Source organism: Dasypus novemcinctus, chromosome 5 (assembly GCF_030445035.2).
Source record: "Dasypus novemcinctus isolate mDasNov1 chromosome 5, mDasNov1.1.hap2, whole genome shotgun sequence".
Classification (NCBI taxonomy): domain Eukaryota; kingdom Metazoa; phylum Chordata; class Mammalia; order Cingulata; family Dasypodidae; genus Dasypus; species Dasypus novemcinctus.
This window is the reverse complement of record NC_080677.1, coordinates 11723897-11747923: the sequence shown is the minus strand read 5'-3', so window position 1 is coordinate 11747923 and position 24027 is coordinate 11723897. Positions and strand designations below refer to the sequence as shown.

The window sequence follows — 24027 nt, the reverse complement described above, 5'->3', positions numbered from 1 at the left end:
CTTACAAGTGAGGAGGAAAGACTCAAAAAGACATTATTGGGGTTGGGACAGATAAAAAAAAAAAATGTGGACTCTAAGCTTTGCATCAATGTTAAATTTCCTGAACTTGACTAACAGCACTTAAGGTGTAACATAAGTGAATATCCTTGGTTTTAGGAAATGTACTTAGCAGTATAAAGTGTTGAAGGAGCATCATATATACAGCCTACACTCAAGTGTTCAGGAAATGGACTGATAAGACAGACAGATAGATAGAATGGCATGGCAATGTGTCAAAATGTTAAAATTTGGTGTCTGGGGATATGAGTATATTGGAGTGCTCTGTATGGGGTTTGTATTACTTTTGTAACTGGCCTGTATGTTTGAAAGTATTTCTAAAGAAAAAGGAAGTTAAAAACAACAACAACAACAACAACACATTACTGACTTCTGCTCCTGGCCATGGCAGAATAACTAGGACTGGACAAACTAGAAAACTGGACCTTATATATGAAATAGCTGCTCAGAAACTGGAAAGCAGGCAGTGCTAAGACTGGGATCCCTAAAAGAGGAGGAAGAAATGAGTTGAGCACTGTGATCTCACTTTGCTTGGAAGAATTTTTTATACCATGGTGCAAAGAAACAATGATAAGTCTCCAGAGATACATGATGGAGCCTGGAGTTTTGTGAGGCTGAAGGGCTGGAATTTGTGGGGCAAAGTACTAAAAATAGGGAGAGTTATGCAGAGAGAGAGATGGCTGCAAAGGGAGGTCCTCTGAGCCCCTGACTGAATATTAAGTCATACATACTGTATTAGGGTGCTCCAGAGAAAAAGAACTGAGGAGAAACATATGCCTACTATAGGGACAGGCAAATCTGAAGTCCTTAGGGCATGCTGCAAGCTGGGAAAAAGAAGGACGGTTCGATGAATCCCCCAGCAGAAGCTGGCCTGCTGAAGTAGACAGAAACTCTTCTCTCTGACTGCTGGAACTGTCAGTTCTCCCTTCAAGGCCTTCAGCTGACTGTAGGAGACTTCTCTCATTGCTGAAGCCATCTTCTTTGCAGATACCATCAACTGACTACTGATTTATATCCACAAAAACACACATCCTCCTAGTAACAATTGGGCCAGTGATTGCTTGACCAAACTACTGGACATCATCACCTAGCCAAGTTGACACATGAACTTAGAAATCACACATGCATAGGGTAAGACTTAGCAAAACCAATCAAAGAATGACAAAGAAGTATATAAATTGGGAAACGGACTTTGGCCCAGTGGTTAGGGCGTCCGTCTACCATATGGGAGGTCCGCGGTTCAAACCCCGGGCCTCCTTGACGCATGTGGAGCTGGCCCATGCGCAGCGCTGATGCGCGCAAGGAGTGCCATGCCACGCAAGGGTGTTCCCCGCGTGGGGGAGCCCCACGCGCAAGGAGTGCGCCCGTGAGGAAAAGCCGCCCAGCGTGAAAAGAAAGTGCAGCCTGCCCAGGAATGGCGCCGCCCACACTTCCCGTGCCGCTGACGACAACAGAAGCGGACAAAGAAACAAGACGCAGCAAATAGACACCAAGAACAGACAACCAGGGGAGGGGGGGAAATTAAATAAATAAATAAATCTTTAAAAAAAAAAAAAAAAGAAGTATATAAATTGACAGGACTAAGAGATGGTCAAGTTCTGGCCAGGTGAACTGGAGAGTCCTTGCTGAACACCAGGCACTGGACAGAGACTCCAGAAGGGTCCTACACAGCAGCAGGGCTCAACTAGCCCTGTTCAGTAAGGGCCACTCTGGAACTACACAATAAAGCTTAAAAGTGAGTCTCAAAAGTATCAAGCTAATCTGCAATTAACCTACCTAACTGCCAGGGCAAAGTGACAGTGTGAGGCTGGGTGGATCCAGAAGACGGTGTCCTCACAGTGCCTGTGGACCAGCAGTTGGTGGGACCTGATTAAATTGCTTAGGTAAGGGCCTCTGATTAGACTGCATGACCCAGGGCGGGTCTTAATCCTCTTACTGGAGCCCTTTACACACGGAGGAATAAAAAGTTGCAGATGCAGAAGAAAGCTGCAGAGACAAAAGTCTCCAAAAGTTGACGATCTCAGGAGAGAGAAAAGCCACAGAAAGAGCAGTCCAAAATGAAGGAACAGGGCAGGAAGAGAGGAGAGACAAGTAGATGCCACCATGTGCTTAGCTGCCCACAGTTGCAGCTCAGAGAGAAAGCATCTCTGATGATGCTGTGATATGGACACTTTTAAAGCCTCAGAACTTTAGGCTCTTAAGCTGACAAATTCACATTATAAAAGCCAACTCATTTCTGGTATATTCTTGCTCCCAGCAGCTTTTTGCAAACGAAAACACAAAGCCTTTGTCAGAAAACAACACAACCACATAAATTTATAATGTCAAGATCAAATAAAAATTTATTATATATGCAGGAAAATCTGACCTTTAGCCTTGAGAAAAATCAGTTAATAAAACAACACCCAAGATGACAGAGAATATGGATTTAGCAAACAAGTTGTTTAAAGCAGCTACTTATAAAAATGCTCAAATATTTAAAGAAAAACATGAACAATGAGAAAAGAAAAGGAAGATTTAAAAAGTGGAATTTCTAGACATGAAAAATGGAATATCTGAAATAAAAATGTTACTGGATGGGATTACAAGCAGATTACATACTGCAGAAGAACATACCAGTCAATTTGAAGACATAGCAATGGAAATTATCCAAACTAAAGCACAAGGGAGAAAGAATGGGGGGAAAAAATCACTGGGACTCAATGACCTGTGAGAATATCAAGCAATATTACATATGTGGTAGATTGAGTTATGTACCCCAGTTTAGACATATTCTAATTTGTGTCTTTCAGAGATTTTAGCCATTTCATCTAAGTTATCAAGTGTTTTGCTATTATATTTCCTTAATCAGTCTAGCATTTATTTTCCTCTATTATTTATCCATTTTCTATTTCACTGATACATGCTCTTTTCTCTATAGCTTCTTTTCTTCTAAGCTTTGCTGTAGTTTCATTCCACAAATTTTGATATGTTGAGATTTAATTTTCATTAAATTTAAAATATTTTCTAATTTACCTTGTAATTTCTTCTTATACCTATGAGTTACTTAGAAGCAATTTATTTAGTTTCCAAGTACTGGAAGGTTTTCTACATACTGGTTTCTAATTTAATTTCACTGTGGTCAGAGAACACACTCTCTATGACTGTAATCTTTAAAAATTACAGAAACTTTTGAAATGATCTACTATATGATCTATATTGGTGCATATTCCAAGTGTACTTGAAAAGAATGCACGTCTTTGTCTATCTTAGTTGACAGTATTCAAATCCTTACTGTTTTTTTTGTGTTCTTCTTTGTCTTCTTATTCTATCAGTTACTAAGAGAAGAGTGTTGAAATTTCCAACTATAATTGTAGATTTATCTTTTTTCCTTTTAGTTCTCCCAGTTTTTCTTTCATGTATTCTGAAGGTCTATGATTGGGTACATACAAACTTTATATTATGTCTTGATGAACTGACTCATTTATTATTATGAAACGTTCTTACTTTTATCCCTGCCAGTATTCCATTTCCCACAGAATAAAGAAATACAATAGCAAAAACTTGACAACTTAGATGGAATGGGCAAAATCCCTGAAAGACAAAAATTAGCAAAACCAACTCAAGAAGAAATAAACCTAATGAGCTGGTTAAACATGAATTTTAAAGAATTTGAGCTGATCATTTTAAAACTTCCCAATAAGAACCTCCATTCCTTCTCTGGGAAATTCTTTCAAATATTTAAGAAATAAATAACTAAATATACCAAGTGTACACTAAGGACCATAGTTAGTGGTAATATTCTAATCATCTGATCATGTTCTTTCAAAATCTCTATCTAACAAATGTTCCACAACAATATAAGGTGTTGGTGGAGGCGTAACTGTGCACATTATATATGATTGTTTTGTAAGCTCACAACTTTTCTAATAAAAATAAAATGAAAAGGAAGTAACACCAGTCCTAATCAATTCTTCCTGAAGAATAAGAGGAAGAAGGAACATTTTCCAACTCATTTTATGAGGCTAGCACTTAACTGACATCAAAGCAGAGAGTACAAGAAAGCCACAAAGCACATCCTTGAAGACCACAGATGTAAAAGCCCTTAACAAAATAATAACAGACAAAGTCCAGCAACATGTAAAGTGGTGAGTAAATCATGACCAGGCAGGGTTTATCTCAGGAGGGTAAGGCTGGCTTAACATCTGAAAACTTGAAAACTAACCAGTGTAATTCCTGATGTTAGTGTAAAATAGCAGAATCATATCTCAGTGGATGTAGAAAAGCCTCCGATAAAACCCAACCACCACTACTGATTAAAAACAACCAGAAGCCTCTCAGCAAATAAAGAAACTTCCTCAATCTGATGAAGGGCGTAAACAAAATGCCTACAGGTTTCTGGTTTCTACTCCTACAGGACAGACCTGTAAAGAGCTTGGAAGTCATCCCTCCCATCCTTACAACAAGAAAAAAGAGGGACAAACGGAAAACAAAGGATTGCTGTTGTTGTCTGGGAGTTCAGGTTGCAGGGGAAGCCTCCGCCCTGGAACCGGGAGAAGGCACTAGAGCCACACACTAAAGACAACTCCTCGGCGGTGGCGACAAAGGGCTGCGGGTTCTGTGTGAATGAGGGTGAGTGTGAGAAATCCTGGGGGCCACAGTGTTGGAGGAGCCCCCACAGTTTGGGGGTTTTTCATGGGGGAGAGCCAAGACAATGACGGCTCTGGCAGGGGAAGGGGGACAGCAACCATTTTGAAATACACCTAGGAAGTGCTCTATGCAAAGCTCACTGCAGGGGAGAAGGGTGCTTACCCAACTCCAGCTCCTAGTCCTCCGGTCTCATAAGGGTGGGGGAGACACACAGGCCTGAGACTTAACCAAACCATTAACGAATGCACCCCTCCACCCACCTTACCACCACCTCCAAAAGGGTCCAAGAGAGTAACCCTGAACTCTGAAAGAGCTACTCGCTCAGGCTCTAGCCCAAGGCAAGAGGGAAGACAAAGACGACACCGGTGGAACTTCAGCCTTGGCACCCATGCTGTAACAAACATTGAAAGCAGTCGACCCCTGGCAGGATTAAGGTAAAACCTCCCATTAGGGCCTACTTACCTGTTCCTACTACCTGATACATCACTTGCCCTGGACGAAGATGTTACAAGCCATAGTAAAAGGCAAGGAAACACACAGGCTGAAGAGACAAGAGCAAGCACACACTCTGTAAATTCATCCCTTAATTACTGGCTCTTCAGTTTCTCCAAAAAAGGTTGTTGGGATTTTTATTGGGATTGTGTGGAATCTGTAAATCAGTTTGGGTAGAACTTACCTCTTGACGATATTTAGCCTTCCAGTCCATGAACCTGGAATGCCCTTCCATTTATTTAAGTCTTCCCACTGCTTTGCTGAACTCATCTGTTAGTTCTAGTTGCTTTGTTGTGGATTTTTCAGGGTTTTCTAGATGTAGGATCATGTCATCAGCAAATAGTGGAAGTTTTACTTCTTCCTTTCCTATCTGGGTGCCTTTGACTTGTCTGTCTGGCCAAAGGCTCAGCTAGAACCTCTAGCATGATACTGAACAACAGTGGTGACAGTGGGCATGCCCTCTGCCCTGTCGGCGGGAGCACTCCACTCCACCTTCTGGAGCCTCCTTCCGTCTGTCTGTCCGTCTGCCACGCGATTTCTCTAGAATGCCACGTGGAGCACACCCCAGCTCTGCTCTTCTGCCTCAAGCTATCCATCTTCCGTTAGGCCCAAGTGTCAGCTCAACCCTGACCACTGCTGGGGCCACCCAGGCACACCATGTAACTGCAGATTTGAAGAGCTCCCAGACCTCACCTACTTCTTTCCAGGCTCTGGGCACCTGCTAAAATGCTCAAGTAACTTAACCTCTAGTTTTCATGCTGAACTTCCAATGAAGTACATGGAGTAAGCCCCCACAGGGCAGGGGAAGGCTGCCAGGGAGGGGTGGGGTGGGGGAGCGCCCCAACAAGGAGACAGAGATACACCATTTCATGGAGAATTCATGTTCTTGTTAGAAAAAGAAAAGAGAGCAAGATTGTGGAACCTAGATAAATTAGCAAAAATAAATTCAAATTACAAAGTCCCATGCCTGTGGGGATATGGGGGTGCAAACCTATATACGTGGGTGGCACTGAGGATGTGCAGAAATGCACCGCCTTTCTGGGGAGGACCTGTGGCAAAATGGCTCGAGAACTATAATTACCTCGTAATTCCTCTCTTGAGAAATATAACTTAAGGAAATAATCTAAATGGGGCAGCGGGGTGCAGGGGAGGTTGCAGTTTGTACAAAACATTCCCAGCATTCAAAAACCAGGAACAACCCAAATAAAACACAGTGGGTTTTAGAGGTTGAACAAATAAAGGTATAATTCATAGGAGAGTAATAATACGCTATTTCACCTATTTTAAATGATTTGTGAGTAGATCGTGTCACATACGGTAATGACAGATTTTGAAACACATGGACTGTGTGCAGGCCATGGGGCTGTTCTGTGGAAGATCAGCAAGGACCATGGCTGCCCCCCCACCGCCCAGCCCGGCCATGCCAGAGGACCACAGCTGCCGCCTACCCGCACAGCCCCAGCTGCCCACCCACCTGCCCACGGTCACCCACAGCAGTAAGGGGAGGACCTGTCAGCTTCTCGACTTGAGAAGACATGAAGATAATGAGCAAGCTAACTGCTTGGCTTGTGGGACTGAATGAGGCAGAGGGGAGAAAAGAGCCCTTGTCGTTGCCATGGCTGGTTTCACATCTCCGTAACCAAGAAAGGAGCTTGCCGAGCGTCACGGGTCTCATTTAACATTCCAGTGTGGGAGGGAGGGAGGCAGGAGCTGTCACACAGTTTTAGCTGCCGCCCCTGCCTGCTCCCAGTGCCTGCCCTTATGTGTCTGATGTGGATCGGTGGCACCGGGGCGGAGGGAGGAGCCAGCTGTGGAGGGCTGGCAGCGAGCAGCATGCTGGATTTGCCTGCAGGGAGGAAAGAAGGTCAGAGATTGGCCGCGGCCCTGCCTGCTGCCGGGCACCTCTGCCTGCCAGTGAGGAGAAGGCAGCAGCACACCTTGCCTCAGGCGGCCCTGCCCGCGGTGCTGTGTCCAGGGGGCGGGGGCGTAACAGGGCACTGCATGCTGGGTAGCTCAGAGCAACAGAAATGCACCCTTCCACAGTTTGGAGGGTGGTGGTCCGAAGCCCAGCAGGGTGCACCCCCTCGGGGGCTCTCAGGACAACTCGTGGCTCCTGGCCACCGGCTCCCATCTCTGATCTGTCTGCACGTGGCCTCCTCGTGGCTCCTGGCTCCCTCTGCCCCTCTCTCGTGAGAACACTTGTCATGGGGTTCAGGGCCCATCAGGTGGTCCAGGAACACCTCCTCCTCTCAAGACCCTTAACCACATCCACAAGGACCCCTTCTCCATATAAGGTCAATCCTCAGGTCTCTGGGACGGGACGTGGATCTCTGCCGAGGACCCTTTCAGCTGGCCACGGTCCCTTGAAAGGAGGGCCTGCCTTCCTGTCTCTCATTGCCCTGCGCCCAGCCCAGGCTGTGGGCACCACAATGAGCAGCCCCTAGCGCTGGCCATCCACCCCACGGTGCGTCACCCTCGCTCTGAGGAAGAGAAACGGAGGAGCAAGGCGGAAGTCACAACCCAATGCCAGGTCTCCTGACACACCAGAAAATGCCCCTCCACGGGAAACACTTCCTCTGGCTCCAGAGTCTGTGTTTCAGGTAACACAAACAGCGCTAAAATAGTAGAGGTCAACAGAGTTCTCAGGCGTTGAGGGAATGGACTCACTGATTCACAAGATGACCTCAGATATGTGATCAGAAAACAAAAACTGGCCCCAAAATGTCATCAATAAACAACTAAAACACACCTTGTGGCTCCTGGAAAGAGTAATGGCATTTACATAACTAGAAGCTACTAGAAAGTACCAGAGGGAGGCAGAAATGGAGAAAAGCTTCTGTATCTTACTAGAAAGGACCCACATGTGTATAGGCTGGTGGGCAGTGATCTGATGGGGGAGATTATTGGTGCTCACAATAATTCCTCTTATTGGTGCTCACAATAATTCCTTTTTCAGACACCATTTTTTTCCTAAAGCTGTGAAGCTGCAGAAGAAATGTGATGTTCATACTGATCATAAAAGCAGCTTTAAGAAAACACGTGAAAGAACGGCTGCAGCATCCGCTCCTGACCCTGTGGAAGTGCAGGAGGGGCATCTATAGAAGAGGAAAGGCCAGGCTCAGCCCCACATGCAACTCCTTTTGCCTGTTTTATGTCATGGTTTATTTTTTTAAATTCCTAGAGTAGCAAGTGTTTGGCAAAAGCAAACTAAAACAGCTAGAAGACAGCCAGGGCAGAAGTGAAGACAGGAGCAGAGTAAACACAGAGTACATCAGCAGCACGGCAGAGGTGGAGGGCCAGCTCGGCTTCTTGAGAATCCAGGAAGCAGACAGCTGGGGCTGTCATGGGAGCCCACGGTGGCACAGGGGCCAGGGCAAAGGCTGTGGTCTGCTGCCCCTGCCGGCTGCAGGCCCGTCCCAGCCAGGCTCTCTCCCCACCAGGTCTGATGAGAAGAGGCAGCTATGCCCGCTGCCTGGGGAAAGCAAGCCTCTTTGGGGTGGCTGAAGACGGCCCTGGCTGGTGTGTGAGTGTGCACATCACACACACCTTCCCGAGTCTGCTGCTGGCTCTACGTCACACACCCAGGTGAGGCAGGACGCCTCTGAAACCCAGCCTGGTTTCCAGCTCTTCCCGCTCCCTGCGACCTCCCCCAAGGAGAGAGCTGGGCTCTGACAGAGCCTTTCAGCAGGAAGGAGCGAGGGAGCAGGAGATGAGACACTTTCCAGCTCCCTCTGAGCCAAGCCTTCCCTAGGAATTCCTTACTTGGAGCTCTGGAAAGAACTTGCTGGAACTGGGCGGGTTTTGGTTTGCATCCTAGCTCCACACCTCTCAGAGCCTCCACGCCCTTCTTTGTGAAGCTATCTGCAGAGAATTCAGGAGCTCTCTATGGCATGTGCTCAATAAATGGGGCCTATTACACCAAATGCAATGAATGTCTCATGATGATGGACGAGATTGTTGCTATGGGGGGAGGAGTGGCGTGATGAGGGGGGTGGGGGGTATATGGGGACCTCATATTTTTTGAATGTAATATTAAAAAAATAAAAATACAAAAAAAAAAAAAAAACTAAACTAAAAGAAGTCAGTGCTTTGGCCACAGTCAAATACAAGTATACAAAACATATACCAAAGAGGTAACAGGGCTTTGGGGTATCCATGCTTTTCAATTATCCAGAAGTCAAGGTCACCTGTATCAAAGAAAATCTTTAAGATTTTCCTTACAGAAACAATGTAAAATAAAAGGACTCATCAGCATACTGGTTATCCAGCCAGTGGGCTCCGAGCACAGCGGCCACAGCCTTCAGGGTTTTGCAGAGCCCAGAAATCAGCAAGGAAGACCACTGCCTCCGCCTCAGTCTGAGAGCGGGTATGGGACTTCCTGGCTGCTTTGCCACAACCGGGAAAGGAAGACAAGGGGGCCTGGAGAAGGCTCGCCCGAGGCCACCCCCGAGGGAAGTACCGACTGCACACCCCTGTGAGTCAGCGCTGAGACCAGGCTGGTCTGCTGCCGCTGCTGGAGAACTGAACCAGTGCAGGAGCAGGACTGCGCAGCAGTGTCTTTAAGGCATTCTTTTTTTAAAAAATATTTTGACAATGCTTTTTTTTTTTTACACTTTTTAAATTAAAGTTAAGAGATCACAAAGAACGTTACATTAAAAAACATAAAAAACATGAGGTTCCCACATACCCTGCTTTCGGCTCCCTACCACATCATTTTTGTAAAATGTATTTTTTTTGAAGATACATATATCACACGAAAAGAGGTTACATTAAAAAATATAAGAGGCTCCCATATACCCCTCCCCCCACTCCTCCCACACCAACAACCTCTTCCATGATTGAGGCACACTCATCGCGATCGGTGCACACATTCTGGAGCCCTGCTGCACCGCATAGGTAACAGTTTACCCTGCAGTTCACACTCTCCCCCAGTACATTCAGTAGGCTAAGGCAGGATATATAAAGTCCATAATCTCACCTTGCAATATTGTTTAGGACAATTCCAAGTCCCCAAAATGCCCCCACATCACCTCTCCTCTTCCCTCTCCCTACCCTCAGCAACTACTGTGGCCACTTTCTCCTCCTCAGTGCTACAATTTCTTCTATTACTAGTCACAATCGTTTTATAGTAAACTTTGACTCCTACTCTCTGGTTCATTGGACTTACCCAGGTCAGCTAACAAGGAGGTGAAGATGGTCGACCACCACACCAGAGAACCGAGAGTGCCAACAACTGCAAGCAGAGGAATTGCATCCATCACCCATACGGAATCTAAGCCCCCTCTGCATTTAGAGGTGGAGTGGACATCACCATCCCAGGGTCCAAAGGATGGAGGAATAAAATATGGACTAGAGTGGACTTACTGCTCTTCTACTTTAAGGCATTCTTGAGCCCACGGCGACAGGAGCACCCAGGACCCACAGGCCCTTCTCCACACGGGCCCGCCAGCCAGCCAGGGGTTGCACCGGGCTCTGCCGGACTTGCTGGGCAGAACGTGAGGCATGCTTCCTGGCCTCCCTCACTGTGTGAAACTCAAAGATGAGGAATGTGAAGGCATAAGGCCAACGAAAGGCAGTAGAACCCCTAAGACGTGCTCACAGTTTGGAGAGAGGCACAGTAAGCTACTGTATGTGTTCTCTGCACTGGGGGTGGGGTATGGGGTGATGGGACAGGGATGAATGCACAAGCTGAAGCGAGGGAGAGGCCGTCACTGCCGCATGGCTCAGGGCAGAGGGCATGCTTCTGGCCTGGTACTTGAGTAGAACCCTTGGAAGGGCTGGCTGCTGTTGCTGCCCCAGGCACAGGAAGTGAACAGAGAGCTGGGCCAAGAGCAGGAAGCAGAGGCCTGGCCTGTGGTGTGGCTGGTCCCGGCTCTGCGCTGATGCCAATGCCCCGAGCCTCCATCCACACAGGCCAGTGAGCTTCGCTCCTCTGAGGTAGCCCTGTGCTCCAGTCTCCGGTGGTACTGCACAGCCACAGCCCCTGGTGGCCAGTGAGCGAGACCTGGGGCCAGGCCAGGCGCAGTCCAGCCTCTGCTCAAGACGCCAGGCTCTGCTAGGAGATGCCAGGGCAGGACCGAGCCAGCCACAATGCCGGCCAGAGCAGACAGGCTCGTGCGGGCTCCTGCGTGCCCCAGACCTGCCACAATGGCACCTCTGATGTCCAGGGCTTGACACCAAGACCAGGGACTGACGGGCCGGTAAGGACTCAGGCTCTGGCTTGTGTCCCTCCATGATGGAGTGCAGCCAGAAGAGCCACCCATGGCAGGGAAGCTTGTCGGTGCCACAGGCTGGCATCCCTCTGATCCTAGCCCCAGGAAAGCAAACAGGCACCACAGCCCTGATCGTTACAGATATAAATATTTCACTTTTCCTAACCGCATATTTTTCACAGACTTAGATTCTGTCTGTAGAAAACTTGGAAGCAAGCATTTTTGGCCAAAGTCGTTTTTTTCTTCATCTTTACCACTTTCATTGTGTGCCTGGTTAAGAACCGCAACCGAGGAAGGAGGCAGCAGGTCCGTGTGAGATAGACCAAGCTTCCAATTTTCTTTCTGCGCCTCCCCGTGGGACAGAGCAGTTATGACCCGCTAACGGAGTCCAACAGCTCTGATGAGGAGAGAACTGAGCCGTCAATGGACTGGGCAGGGATGCTGGGCCCAAGTTCTGAAAGACTCTATTAACTGGTAACATGTAAGCACTGTCTGAACTCAGCCTTAACCTGGCTGTCCCAACCTCTCAGCTACGTTTAGCCACCAGCTAGGAGAGGAGAATCACCCTCTCAAACCCATTTGCCTGGACTTTTTTTTTTTTTAAAGATTTATTTTAATTTATTTCTCTCCCCTTCCCCACGCCCCGCCCCCAGTTGTCTGCTCTCTGTCCATTCGCTGTGTGTTCTTCTGTGACAGCTTCTATCCTTATCAGCAGCCCTGGGAATCTGTGTTTCTTTTTGTTGTGTCATCTTGTGTCAGCTCTCCGTGTGTGTGGCGCCATTCCTGGGCAGGCTGCACTTTCTTTTGCGCTGGGTGGCTCTCCTTACGGGGCGCACTCCTTGCATGTGGGGTTCCCCTATGCGGGGGACACCCCTGTGTGACACAGCACTCCTTGCGTGCATCAGCACTGCGCATGGGCCAGCTCCACACGGGTCAAGGAGGCCTGGGGTTTGAACTGCGGACCTCCCAGGTGGCAGGCGGATGCCCTCTCCATTAGGCCAAGTCCGCTTCCCTGCTTGGACTTTTAAATCCTGCATCCTCCAAACCGGCGTCTGAAAAAAATTCAACCTGCCTTTTACCCTTTTATTAATTGACTTTTGCCTTAATGTGGCCATAGGTCTTTGGGGTGTGCCTAGGAGAGGACAAGGCAAAGCTTGCTGTGACCTTTGTGTTCGCTGTGTGTCCCTGGCCTGGCCTGGTGCACAATGGCATTCTACTACTGGGGCTGACAGCAGAAGTTCTGACTCTGATCATCTCTAGAAAACAGAGAAAAGCACTGGGCTTGAGCACCTTCCATTCAGATCACCCAGGAGGCAGGACCCTGAAGAGCAGGCTGTACGTGCAGGAGTGAGTGACTCGAGAGCCACGGAGATCTGCTCTGCGCTGTGTAGCAGGCTAAGGAGAACCTATGTGCCCCTGAAGGCCAGATTTCATGATTTGCTGCTGGAGTATGAAGGGCCTTGGTCAAAGTGGTATCAGAACATGCTGAAAATCTACCTGGGCTCTCAGTGTATCTGATGCCCAAAGAGGAAATAAACCCCACTTACCAAAACACATTTTCCAGGCTCGAGGCTCCAAAGAGAACTCTCAGTGTTGACCTTATGGGTGAACTTCCCTTCCATGAGGACGCGCTCCCCATTTTGCTCCAGCACAGCCACGCGGATGGCACCACTGCTGAGGTCCACCGAGACCTGAGAACAGGACAGAAGAGCATGTCGTTCTGTGAGGTGACAGCCAGCATGCTACGTGATGGGAAGGGGACAATCACCTCCACGTTACCTGACTCTATACTGCAAGAGCAAAAGAGAACTCTTCTCAGGAGTCGGGAGGCATCTTAACTGAGAGGATCACTCCACTCAACTTGCACTCGAAGCCTTCTGCAGATGGTCATCTGCTTTAAGTCAATGCCCTAGAAAATCTTTTCAAAGTACACAGCTGATAAAGTAAGGCGCTGTGGAGGGAACTACCACAACTCTCCCTCTTCTTCATTTAGCAACTGGAAGGTACTGCTGAAGCAAGTACCACAGCCTGGGTGGCCTAAATGGCAGGACCCTGACTCACAGTTCTGAAGCTGGAAGTACAAAATCTGTGGGGAAGACTCGCTTGCCTCTTCCTGGCAATCCAGCACATGGTGCTCCCCATTGCCTCATCTGTGTCCCATTCCTCTCCTTATAAGGACACTGGCCACACAGGAGCAGGGCCACCCTAATCATCTTAACTAATAACATCTTCAAAGGTCCTGTTTCCAAAAGGGATCTGGTCACCGGACCAGACTCGGGACTTAAGCGACTTTTGGAGGGACGCAAATCCATCCTTAACAGCCTCCCTCTGGCCTCCCAAAATGCTTATCTTTCCCACATGCACTGCAGATTTACCACATCCCAATATCCCAAAGCTTTAAGGCATCCAACAGCAACTCTAAGTTCAAATTTTCATTTAAATCAGAAACACAAATGGATCATTTTAGGGCAAAATTCCTCTCCATCTGTGAGCCTGTGAAACCTAGAAAACAAGTTACCTGCATCCAAAATACAAAGATGGAGGACACAGGATGGACATTCCCTTCTAGAAGGGAGAAACTGAACGGAAAGAGGGCTGCAGGTCTAAGCAAGCCCAAGAGCCGGCAGGGCAAACGCTGTCTGAGTTGCCTGGCCTGCGCCAGCACCGGCCCTGCCCCTCCAAATACCCTTTGGGCCTGGAGGCCCCTTTGGCCCAGACTTTACAACGAGGCCTCGACATTAGGCACCATTATTCTTCCTTCATCTCGTCTTGTCTCTGGCCCTTCCAGTCCAGGAAGTATTTCAGCCGTTAAAAAATTCTCAGAAACCTCATCAGTCTTCCGTGCAATTCACAGGCATCCAAGCCATCAGATAAGCAGGTCTTCTGTAGATCTCTTCCAGGTAATTTCATCTCCATTCCTGACTTCTTCCAGGAAGACACAATTCAATCTGAAACAGGAGGGCAGCAGTGGCACGAGCCTTCAGGCATGGCATGCTTCCTCCATGTCTCCCCCTTTCTACCTGAAGCCTGCAGTAACCCAGTGACCACGCAGCAGCCACCAAGGAACCAGGAGCAACGGGGCTGTGGTGCAGGACTGTGGTGCAGGAGACAAGTGCACCTTCTGCCTCCGACAAGCCGCCATTCCACTGTGCCTGTGCTACTGCAACTGAGCCTTCCCTAACCAGAACAGAGACAAGTAATTCCTTTGGTTTTTGTGTTTTGTTTTTTCAGGAAACCAAGTCTCCAGTGGAATGCTACTTATCTGTGAGGCTTAGCTCAGCCATTACTTCCTCTGTGACACTTTTTCTGGGCAGAGCCTGGTGCTCCCTCCTCACTGCTCTGGGAACACTCCTTTCCTTGCTCACCAAGTGTCCGTTTCCACAACCAGACTGTGAGTTACAGGAGAGCAGGGAATTTCTTTTTCCCCAGCCAAGTCACCCAAGTGACAACATATACCCCAGGAGGTTCATAAGTCACCAGAAAGTAGGAGGAACACAAATAGAATTCCTTTCATATTTCATTTTACTAGATTTTTAAAAATTCATCACTTTTACAATGTACAAAATCTTTTTATAATAGTATATGCATAATTTAGAAATTAAGGAAAGACATTTAGGGGGCAATTGCTAAAAATGTTTTTACTACGAGGTGTGTGGAATTGAAACAATCTGGAGACTACTCTCCCATGTCATGTGGCAGGGGCTCGTTAAATGTTTATAAAATTATTGGAAAAAAGCCTCAAAGTCACAGAGGTTAAGATATGCCATGAAATCTGAGACTGTGGACTAACTGTACTTTAAATACCCACAATAAAGAGGAAAGGGGAGAGATGATGTGCTGGAGCCCTGACAGGCGGCTTCTAAGTCAAAGCTAAGTTTCCAGGCTACAAGAGGGAAGGGAGGAGATGCAATGCCAAAAGTGCAGCCGCAGAGCAGAGCTGCCCGCTCCGTGCCCGGCCAGCATATCCAGCTAAAGGCGCCGTGCTGCAGGATGGCACTGCCACGGGGGGGGGGCGGGGGGGGGGGGCGGGGGGGGTACTAAAGACCAACAACAATAAAAACTAATAGGGAACTAAGAATTGCACCAAAGCCAGGTGCATAAAAAGAAAAATTCAGGTAAATAAGCAAAAACCAAAATAAGGATTACAGAGTTAATTAGGAAAATTGATAGGAAATTTTAAATATTTTCCATTTTATATCTTCAGAGTGATCTAGGAAGACATTATCTATAGAACCAGAATAAGATACAAAAAGAGAAGAATTAGAAACTCAAAAAAGAGCCTTAACAATTTAAACATAGTGGCTAAAATAAAAATTTCGATAGAAAAGCTGGAAGATAAAGTCAAAGATAGCAAGATAGAGACAGATCATCCAGGTTGTCTGACATGTGCAGATTGGGCATTCCAGAAAATATGAGGGTATTAAAATAAGGCAATTTTCCAGAGCTGAAGAAAAATATTTCTTCAGATTGAAAAGGCCCACTGAGAACTGAGCAAGATGGACAAAAAATGACTTACACAAACCAACTGATAACAGTTGAGTATTTTTTTTAAAAGTTCCAGACAAGTGGGAAAAAAATAGTTTATCTGAGAAGAATCTAAATGGAGGAGACTTCCAGAATCAGAAACACTAGACACTAGAAGGTAAGAGAGCAATGCCCTTGACCTCCTAAGAGGAAATTAGTCTTAAACTAGAATTCTACATGTACTCAAACTGTCAAATAAGTGAAAAGTTAAAACAAATACATTTTCAGATGTGCAAGGACTCTGCATTTACCACATATTTTGAGAAACTTACTTGAGGCTTTATCACAACAAAATAAGGATGAAAACTAAAAAGCAGGGAGGCCCAGCTGGAACCTCATAAGCAAGAGGAAACTCCAGGATGGTAGCACTACAGCAGAACTGGAAACCACCAGTCCAGACTAGAGTCAGAGTGAGAGGGTTTAAAAAAGGAGTCTTCAGGAAATAAATAATTTTAGACAGTGAATAGTATGTTATTGAGAGCCAGGGTAATTCTAAAGATATGGTAAAAGCATATTATATTTTGACAAGATAAAAAGAAAGGCAATTAGAAACTCCAGGTAAACACCTATATAAGAAATTCTTGATCCAGACTAATGTCTGTGAAAAATGGTGGGATAGGGACCTCTAAAAAACCTCTCCTCCATAAAACCAAAAAGAAAACTGGCAAAAATTGTTAGAATCAACTCTTCTTGAACTCTGGAAATTAACCAAAGGCTTGCAGCCACCCAGGCATTGTTCACTCCAGAAAATCAGCTACATTTTGGTAGAAACAGCAAGCTCTGTGGCATTCCAACTTGCCCTACACCCATCCCCACGGTGTACTCCAGCTCTAGCAGCTTTGAAAGAATAGCAGCCTGCACTCCCAGTACAGCCAGGCAGCCCCCGCAGGGAGTATAATGGAGCTGCCATCATGTGACCAGTCCGGTGGCTCCCAGGAAGATCCCACTGCAAGGCTATCTTTACTTGACTATACACAGAGCTGGCCCACAGAGGAAAAGACTTTTCCCCAGGGAGTATTTCTCAAAAACAATTACAGGCAAGTGTTTTATTTTTTATTTATTTATTTATTTATTTTTTAAAAAGATTTATTTATTTATTTAATTTCCCCCCCTCCCCTGGTTGTCTGTTCTTGGTGTCTATTTGCTGCGTCTTGTTTCTTTGTCCGCTTCTGTTGTCGTCAGCGGCACGGGAAGTGTGGGCGGCGCCATTCCTGGGCAGGCTGCACTTTCTTTTCACGCTGGGCGGCTCTTCTCACGGGCGCACTCCTTGCGCGTGGGGCTCCCCCACGCGGGGGACATCCTTGCGTGGCACGGCACTCCTTGCGCGCATCAGCACTGCGCATGGCCAGCTCCACACAGGTCAAGGAGGCCCAGGGTTTGAACCGCGGACCTCCCATATGGTAGACGGACGCCCTAACCACTGGGCCAAAGTCCGTTTCCCAGGCAAGTGTTTTAATTCTGTGGCTAACTGAAGCACTGGATAACAGTTGAGTCAAAGAGAACTTTATAAAAGAAGCATAAAAGGAAAAGCTGGAGAAAGATGTCCACAGTGGCTTTGAAAAGCTCCAGCATATTCCTGGAAATCTAGAAAGACAGACAGAGTTGGAGAGCTGTGCATATACTCAGGAAAGACTTCCAAAGGCCTGAAGCTCTCAGCTCTAGCTGACTTTGAGACTCTGCATGAGCAGGAAGAAATGGCTGAAGCAGAGTTGCCAATGCTGGGTTAAGCAATGAAGATATGCCTCCGGGCAACACAGAGCCTCTTGGCAAAGACTGAGATTTACCACTTGTAGGTTTCATTAGTCAGCCAAAGGGGTGCTAATGCAAAGCACCAGAAATCTACTGGCTTTTACAAAGGGATTTATTTGGGGGTAGAAGCTTACAGTTACAAGGTCATAAAGAGTAAGTTACTTCCCTTACACAGTCTGTTGCCAAGTTTTGGAGCAAAATGGCTGCTGATCTCTGTAAAGGTTCAGCCTTCCTCTTCCTCCTAAGGCTCCATGGTCCTAGCTTCTTCTGATCTTAGCTGTAGGCTACCATAAAGCTCGTCTCTCTTCCTCAACAGTGGGTGTTTAACTGCTGCAGCAAACTCACCCTCTCTGTACACATGGGTGGAGTTCCTCTCTTGGCCCAAGGCAATGTCTTAATTCCAGATCTCAGCTTCCATGGTTTTCCTCCTAAAGCTGTTTCTCCTTCAATCTTTCCATTCCATGTACCTTTTAGTCCAAGCTGACAGGGTTTTGCTCATACAGCTCTCTCAAAAACCTTGTTGGTTTAGCATGCAAGAAGCAGGGGTCCAAGTCATCAGACAGTAAGACTTCCCACAAGTCTTTCCAACTTACCTTCATCTTCAATCCTGATTTACAAGTTTCAAGTTCAGTTAAGTCTTCAAATGGGGCACTATCATCTGGGAGCTTGATTTCCAGAAGCTTGGAATTTCCAGAATCACTTTCTATTTCCTTTGTGCCTGACAGTTCAGTCCTCAGCATATCTCTTTCCTCTAGCATTTTGCTATAAGCGGCGAGAAGTCGAGCTGCATTCTCCTAGTTTACTTTGGAAAGTTCTTCAGCTAAATACCCAGGCTCACCATTTTCAAATTCTGCCTTCCATAAAACATCAGGAGTCAATCTTGCTAAATTCTCTGTGATTTTAAAACAAGGATTGCCTTTCCTGCAGTTTCCAATAATAGTTTCATCATTTTCTTCTAAAGCATCATACAAAGTTTCTTTAGCATATATATTATATAAGAGTCTTTTCAAAACAACCTAGACCTTTCCCATCAAGCATCTCACAATTTCTCCAAAAAATATCCCTTACTCATTTATAAAACTGTTCCAACATTTTGGTAATTACAAAAGCACTTTCCTTCTCCTCAGTACCAAATGCGTTATTAGTCAGCCAAAGGGGTGCTGATGCAAAATACCAGAAATTATTTGGTTTTTATAAAGGGTATTTATTTGGGGTAGGAGCTTACAGATACGACGCCATAAAGCTTAAGTTAGTTTCCTCACCAAAGTCTATTTTCACAAATTGGAGCAAGATGGCTGCCAATATCTGCCAGGGTTCAAGCTTCCTGGGTTCCTCTCTTCCCAGATCTTGCTTCTCTCCAGGCTCAGCATCTCTGTTATCTCCACAAGGCCAGCTGTAGACTTTCAGGTGAACAGCTTGTTTCTCTTCCAGGCGCCTTCTCTCTTTCCTCACAACCAAGCTCCTCTGTGTGCTTACTTCCTGGGGCTCCAGCTCAAGTCTGCAGCATCAAAAACTCCAACTCTGTCCTTTGCCATGCCTTTTATCTGTGAGTCCCACCTACCAAGGGGTGGGGACTCAACAACCTACTGACATGGCCCAATCAAAGCCCTAATCATAATTTAATCATGCCCAGGTACAGACCAGTTTAAAAACATAATCCAATATCTATTTTTGGAATTTATAACTATATGAAACTGCTACACTGGGGCTCGTTACTTCCTGGGTTTTCTCAGCTGTTCAGGGCTCTGATTTCTTCAGTTGCAAACTATCAGGTGGATGGCTTGGCTCTCTCCCAAGGGCTCCAGCATCCAAAACTAAACTGTATTCTTTCTCCATGTGTTTACTTCCCTCTCTTTGATTGAGCATGCATTTATACAGTGGGGGGCAGGGACTCAACCAAGTCACCCTTATGATGTGGTCAAATAGAAGCCCTAATCTTGATTTAATAAAGTAAAAGTGAAACCTCTAATACAATGTAGTACACCCAGAGGAACAGGCAAGTTACAAACACAATCCAATATCTATTCTTAGAATTCAAAAACAGTAACCAAACTGCCACATAGATGTTAAAGAAAATCCCCATCTAATTGTTAGCTGACCATCAGGCATAAAGATTTCAATGGCTACAAACAATTGCAGAATTAATTCAGAAAAATCACTAAACAAATTAGAACTACTACGATAAGTAGGAACAACAAAAATCCTGGGGAAAAAGGGGAATCTAATTTCAAGAGATCCATACTGTGAGCTTGAATCAAGGAAGAGAGAAACAACTCATTATGTACAAGGGCTACTCAATAAGAGGAAATACTGACTTCAACAGAAACCATGGATGTCAAAAAAGCAGTGGGGTGACATATTCAAAGTGCTGAAAGAATAAAAAGGTCAGTCAAGAGTGTAATATCTAGTAACATTATCCTCTGAAAATGAAGAACTAAAATATTCCCATTTTTATTTGAACTGAGAGAATTAGCAGGCATGCCTTACAAGGAATACTAAAGGGGGTCCTTCAGGTAAAACATGAAAGCAAACCAGATGGTAACTCAATTCCACATGAAGAAATAAAGAGCCCTGATAAAATAACTACATTGGTAAATAAAAAAGACAGTACACACTTTTGTTTCTAATGCTTTTTTTCCTTTTATCTGATTTAAAAGACAACATTAAACAATAATTATACACTTGTGTTGATGAGCAACCAATGTATAAAAATGTAATCTGTATGACAATAACAACACAAAGAAACAAAGCAAAGGAGCTACACAGGAACAACTTTTTGTATACTATTGAAATTAAGTTGGTATTAATCTAAAACAGATTGTAAAATATAATGTTAATTGTAATCCCTAGGGTAAATGCAGAGGAAAATAACATTAAAAAAAAGTCAGAAAACCGCGACAAGACAACCAGCAAGATGGCCACAGAGTAAGGAGCTCCTATAGTAAGCTCATGGTAAAGGACAGTTAGTAACTACTCAGAGCTACCTAAAGCAACTGTTTGGGGGCTCCAGGAGACCAGAAGAGCATCCTGCAACATCCCTGGAAGAATAGAAGGAGGAGACTGCCCACCTGCAGAGAAGATTCGTTGAGGAGAGCGCTCCATGCAATGGAGGCCAGTGCCCATTCTCCACTGGCAGCACAAGCCACCTCAGGAGCTGTTCCACAGCTGGAACTGGAAGCTCCACTTCCCAAAATGGGGAAGGAAGAGACAGTTGGGCACCGACTTCAGCTACTGGTGAGTAAATTTGGTGGGATAAAGTAAAATCCTAAGAAGAGCTAAAGTTTGATCCTGTCCAAGTCAGAAAGAGGCTGGTAGTTGCCATTATAACTCTATGCCTGGCACAAGGGGGAGCAGGGAGGACTGAAAATTACAATGCTGCTAGGGACTGGCTTCTTTCCATCCAGATGGGATTGTAGCTCTAGCCTAAGACCAAGTCCAATATCTAGCAGAGAGGAAGCTGGGGGTGCCTGCAGCAGCCTCTCCAGGAAAATACAGGCCAAGCCATAGAGGTTGGTGATCATCCTACTCTGGTGGCAAAAGCTGTCTCAGGAGCTATTCTGTGGCTGGAGTTGGAGGCATGGTTTCCCAAAAACAGGAAAGGGAGAGAAGGTTGGCCTCAGATGAGTAAATTTGGCTGGCTAAAGTATAAACTTAAGAAAGGCTAAAGTTTGAACCTATCAAAGTCATAAAGAGGTCAGTAGCCGCCATTTTGACTCCGACCCCATAATGAGGGGAAGCTGGGCTGACTGAAAATCACAGTGATGGTAGGGACTACCTGCTTTCACCCAGACTGGCCTGCAGCCCTAGCCTAGGCTTCAGTCCCACTTCCAGCAGGAAAGGAAGCTGGGGGGACCTGCACCAGCCTCTCTGGGTAACTGGCTGGCACAGACTGAATAGTTGGACATCTACAGGGACAACTGCAGTCATTTTTGGACCTGTACAGCACAGACTGCTGCCCACATCTGCAGCTCCATTTCCACCCCAGGCAGGGGAGAAAGGGGCATAAAGCTTCATCAAGTCTCTCTGGGCAACTAGAATCTAGGCCTGCACGACTTGGTTTGTTCCACACAGCTGTGACTCTGACCCTATCCCTGGCAAAGGGGAAAGTTGGGTTCCTGGGGAAATGAGGGCAGCTTGAGCCTCTACAGCTTATAGCACCAACTATATCCTCAGCTCCTACTATACAACAAGCAAGGGAGAAAGAATAAGAAAGTCCTAAACTAAAGAGAGAAACTGTACACAGAATAAATACATCTATAAGCCAGATGTCAAGACACCAAAAAAAAATTACAATCCACACCAAGAAACAGGAAGATATGGTCCAGTTAAAGGAACAAGGTATATCCAAATGGTATCAAGGAGTTGAGACAACTAATCATAGATGTTCAAACAAATCCCCTTAAAAAATTCAATGAGATGGTGTGATAGTTAGGCTATTGTGTCAACTCAGCCAGGTAACTGTGCCCAGTTGTTTGGTCAAGCAAGCACAAGGCTAACTGTAATACAACAGCATTTATGGACTTTAGTCACCATTGACTTGACTGCAGTGGTAAATCACAGATAGCTTTTTATAATTACATCAGTCAGAGAGCTTGCCTGATGCTAAATAAGTGATGCTAAAACCAATCAGTTGAATCCCTTAAAAGGGGAAGGATTCCAGCATTGAGAGGGAATTTCCTAGCTCATCTTTGGACAGCCAATATCACCCAGACCTCATCAAGAACCTTCACTGGACTTTCATTGCAGCCCTTCGTTGCAGCCTGCCTGCAGAACCTGGACTTGTGCATCTACACAGCTGCATGAGAGACTCTTATAGAATCGCATACTATTGACAGATATCTCTTGTTGATTCTGTTTCCCTAGAGAGCCCTGACTAATACAGATGGCTGAAGAGATTAAGGATATTAAGAGGACATTGGATGAGCACAAAGAAGAATCTGAAAGCATATATAGAAAAATAGTAGATCTTACAGATATGAAAGGTGTAATAAATGAAATAAAAAATATACTGGAAATATATAACAGCAGATTTGAGGAGGAAGAAGAAAGTATTGGTAAGCTTGAGGAAATGGCCTCTGAAAGTGAACATACAAAAGAACAGATGAAAAAAGAATGGAAGAAAACTGAACAAAGTCTCAGGGAACTAAACAGCAAGAAATGTGCAAACATACATGTCATGGGTGTCCCAGAAGGAGAAGAGAAGGGAAAAGGGGCAGAAGGAATATCTGAAGAAATAATGGTAGAAAATTTCCCAACTCTATTGAAGGACATAGATATACATGTCCAAGAAGCACAACAATAGTCCCATCTGAAAAAATACAAATAGACCAATTCTGAGATGCATATTAATCAGAATGTCAAATGCCAAAGACAGAGAATTCTGAGAGCAGCAAGAGAAAAAAGCAATGCATAACATATAAGGGACACTCAATAAGATTAAGTTCTGATTTCTTATCAGAAACCATGGAGGCAAGAAGACAGTAGTATGAGATATTTAAGATACTGCAAGAGAAAAATTTCTAGTCAAGAATCTTATATCTGCCAAGACTCTTTCAAAAATGGGGGTGAGTTTAGAGTCTTCACAGATAACAGAAACTGAGAGAGTTTGTAACCAAGAGACCAACTTTGCAGGAAATACTAAAGGGTGTGCGACAGTCTGAAAAGAAGACAGGAGAGAGAGGATCGGAAGAGAGTCTAGAAATGAAGATTATATCAGTAAAAGTAATTAAAAGGGAAACAGACTTGGCCCAGTGGTTGGGGCATCCGTCTACCACATGGGAGGTCCGCGGTTCAAACCCCAGGCCTCCTTGGCCCGTGTGGAGCTGGCCCATGCACAGTGCTGATGCGCGCAGGGAGTGCCCTGCCATGCAGGGGTGTCCCCTGCGTGGGGGAGCCCCACGCGCAGGGAGTGCACCCCGTGGGGAGAGCCGCCCAGCGCGAAAGAGAGTGCAGCCTGCCCAGGAATGGTTCTGCCCACACTTCCCGTGCTGCTAATGACAACAGAAGCGGAAGACGCAGCAAAAGGACACAGAGAACAGACAACCAGGCCGGGGGGGGGGGGGGGAAATAAATAAACAAATCTTAAAAAAACAAAAACATAAAACGTAACTAAAAGTCTCAAAAGAATGGTGAAAATAAAATATGACATAAAACCCAAAGATCAAAATGTGTGAAATAAGAACTGCCTTTACAGTAATAATGTTGAATGTTAATGGATTAAACTCCCCAATCAAAAGACACAGACTGGCAGTATGGATAAGAAAATATAAGCCACTTACATGCTGTTTGCAAGAGACTCACTCTGGACCCAAGGATACCAATAGATTGAAAGTGAAAGGCTGGAAAAATATATTGCAAGCATTCA

General features: G+C 45.7%; 1 protein-coding gene across 3 annotated transcripts in view; it reads right to left on the bottom strand.

Annotated features, from left to right (window-relative positions):
• The window catches only part of NUDCD3 (NudC domain containing 3), a 138277-nt gene that overhangs the window by 18410 nt on the left and 95840 nt on the right, over positions 1 to 24027 (bottom strand). For all 3 annotated transcript variants that reach the window (XR_011648778.1, XM_058296682.2, XM_058296683.1), the window contains exon 4: positions 12938 to 13081. Coding sequence is in view for 2 of the 3 variants with exons in the window: in XM_058296682.2 (XP_058152665.1) it covers positions 12938 to 13081 (144 nt within the window). In the remaining variant the exon portion in view is untranslated. The remainder of the gene's footprint in view (positions 1 to 12937; positions 13082 to 24027) is intronic.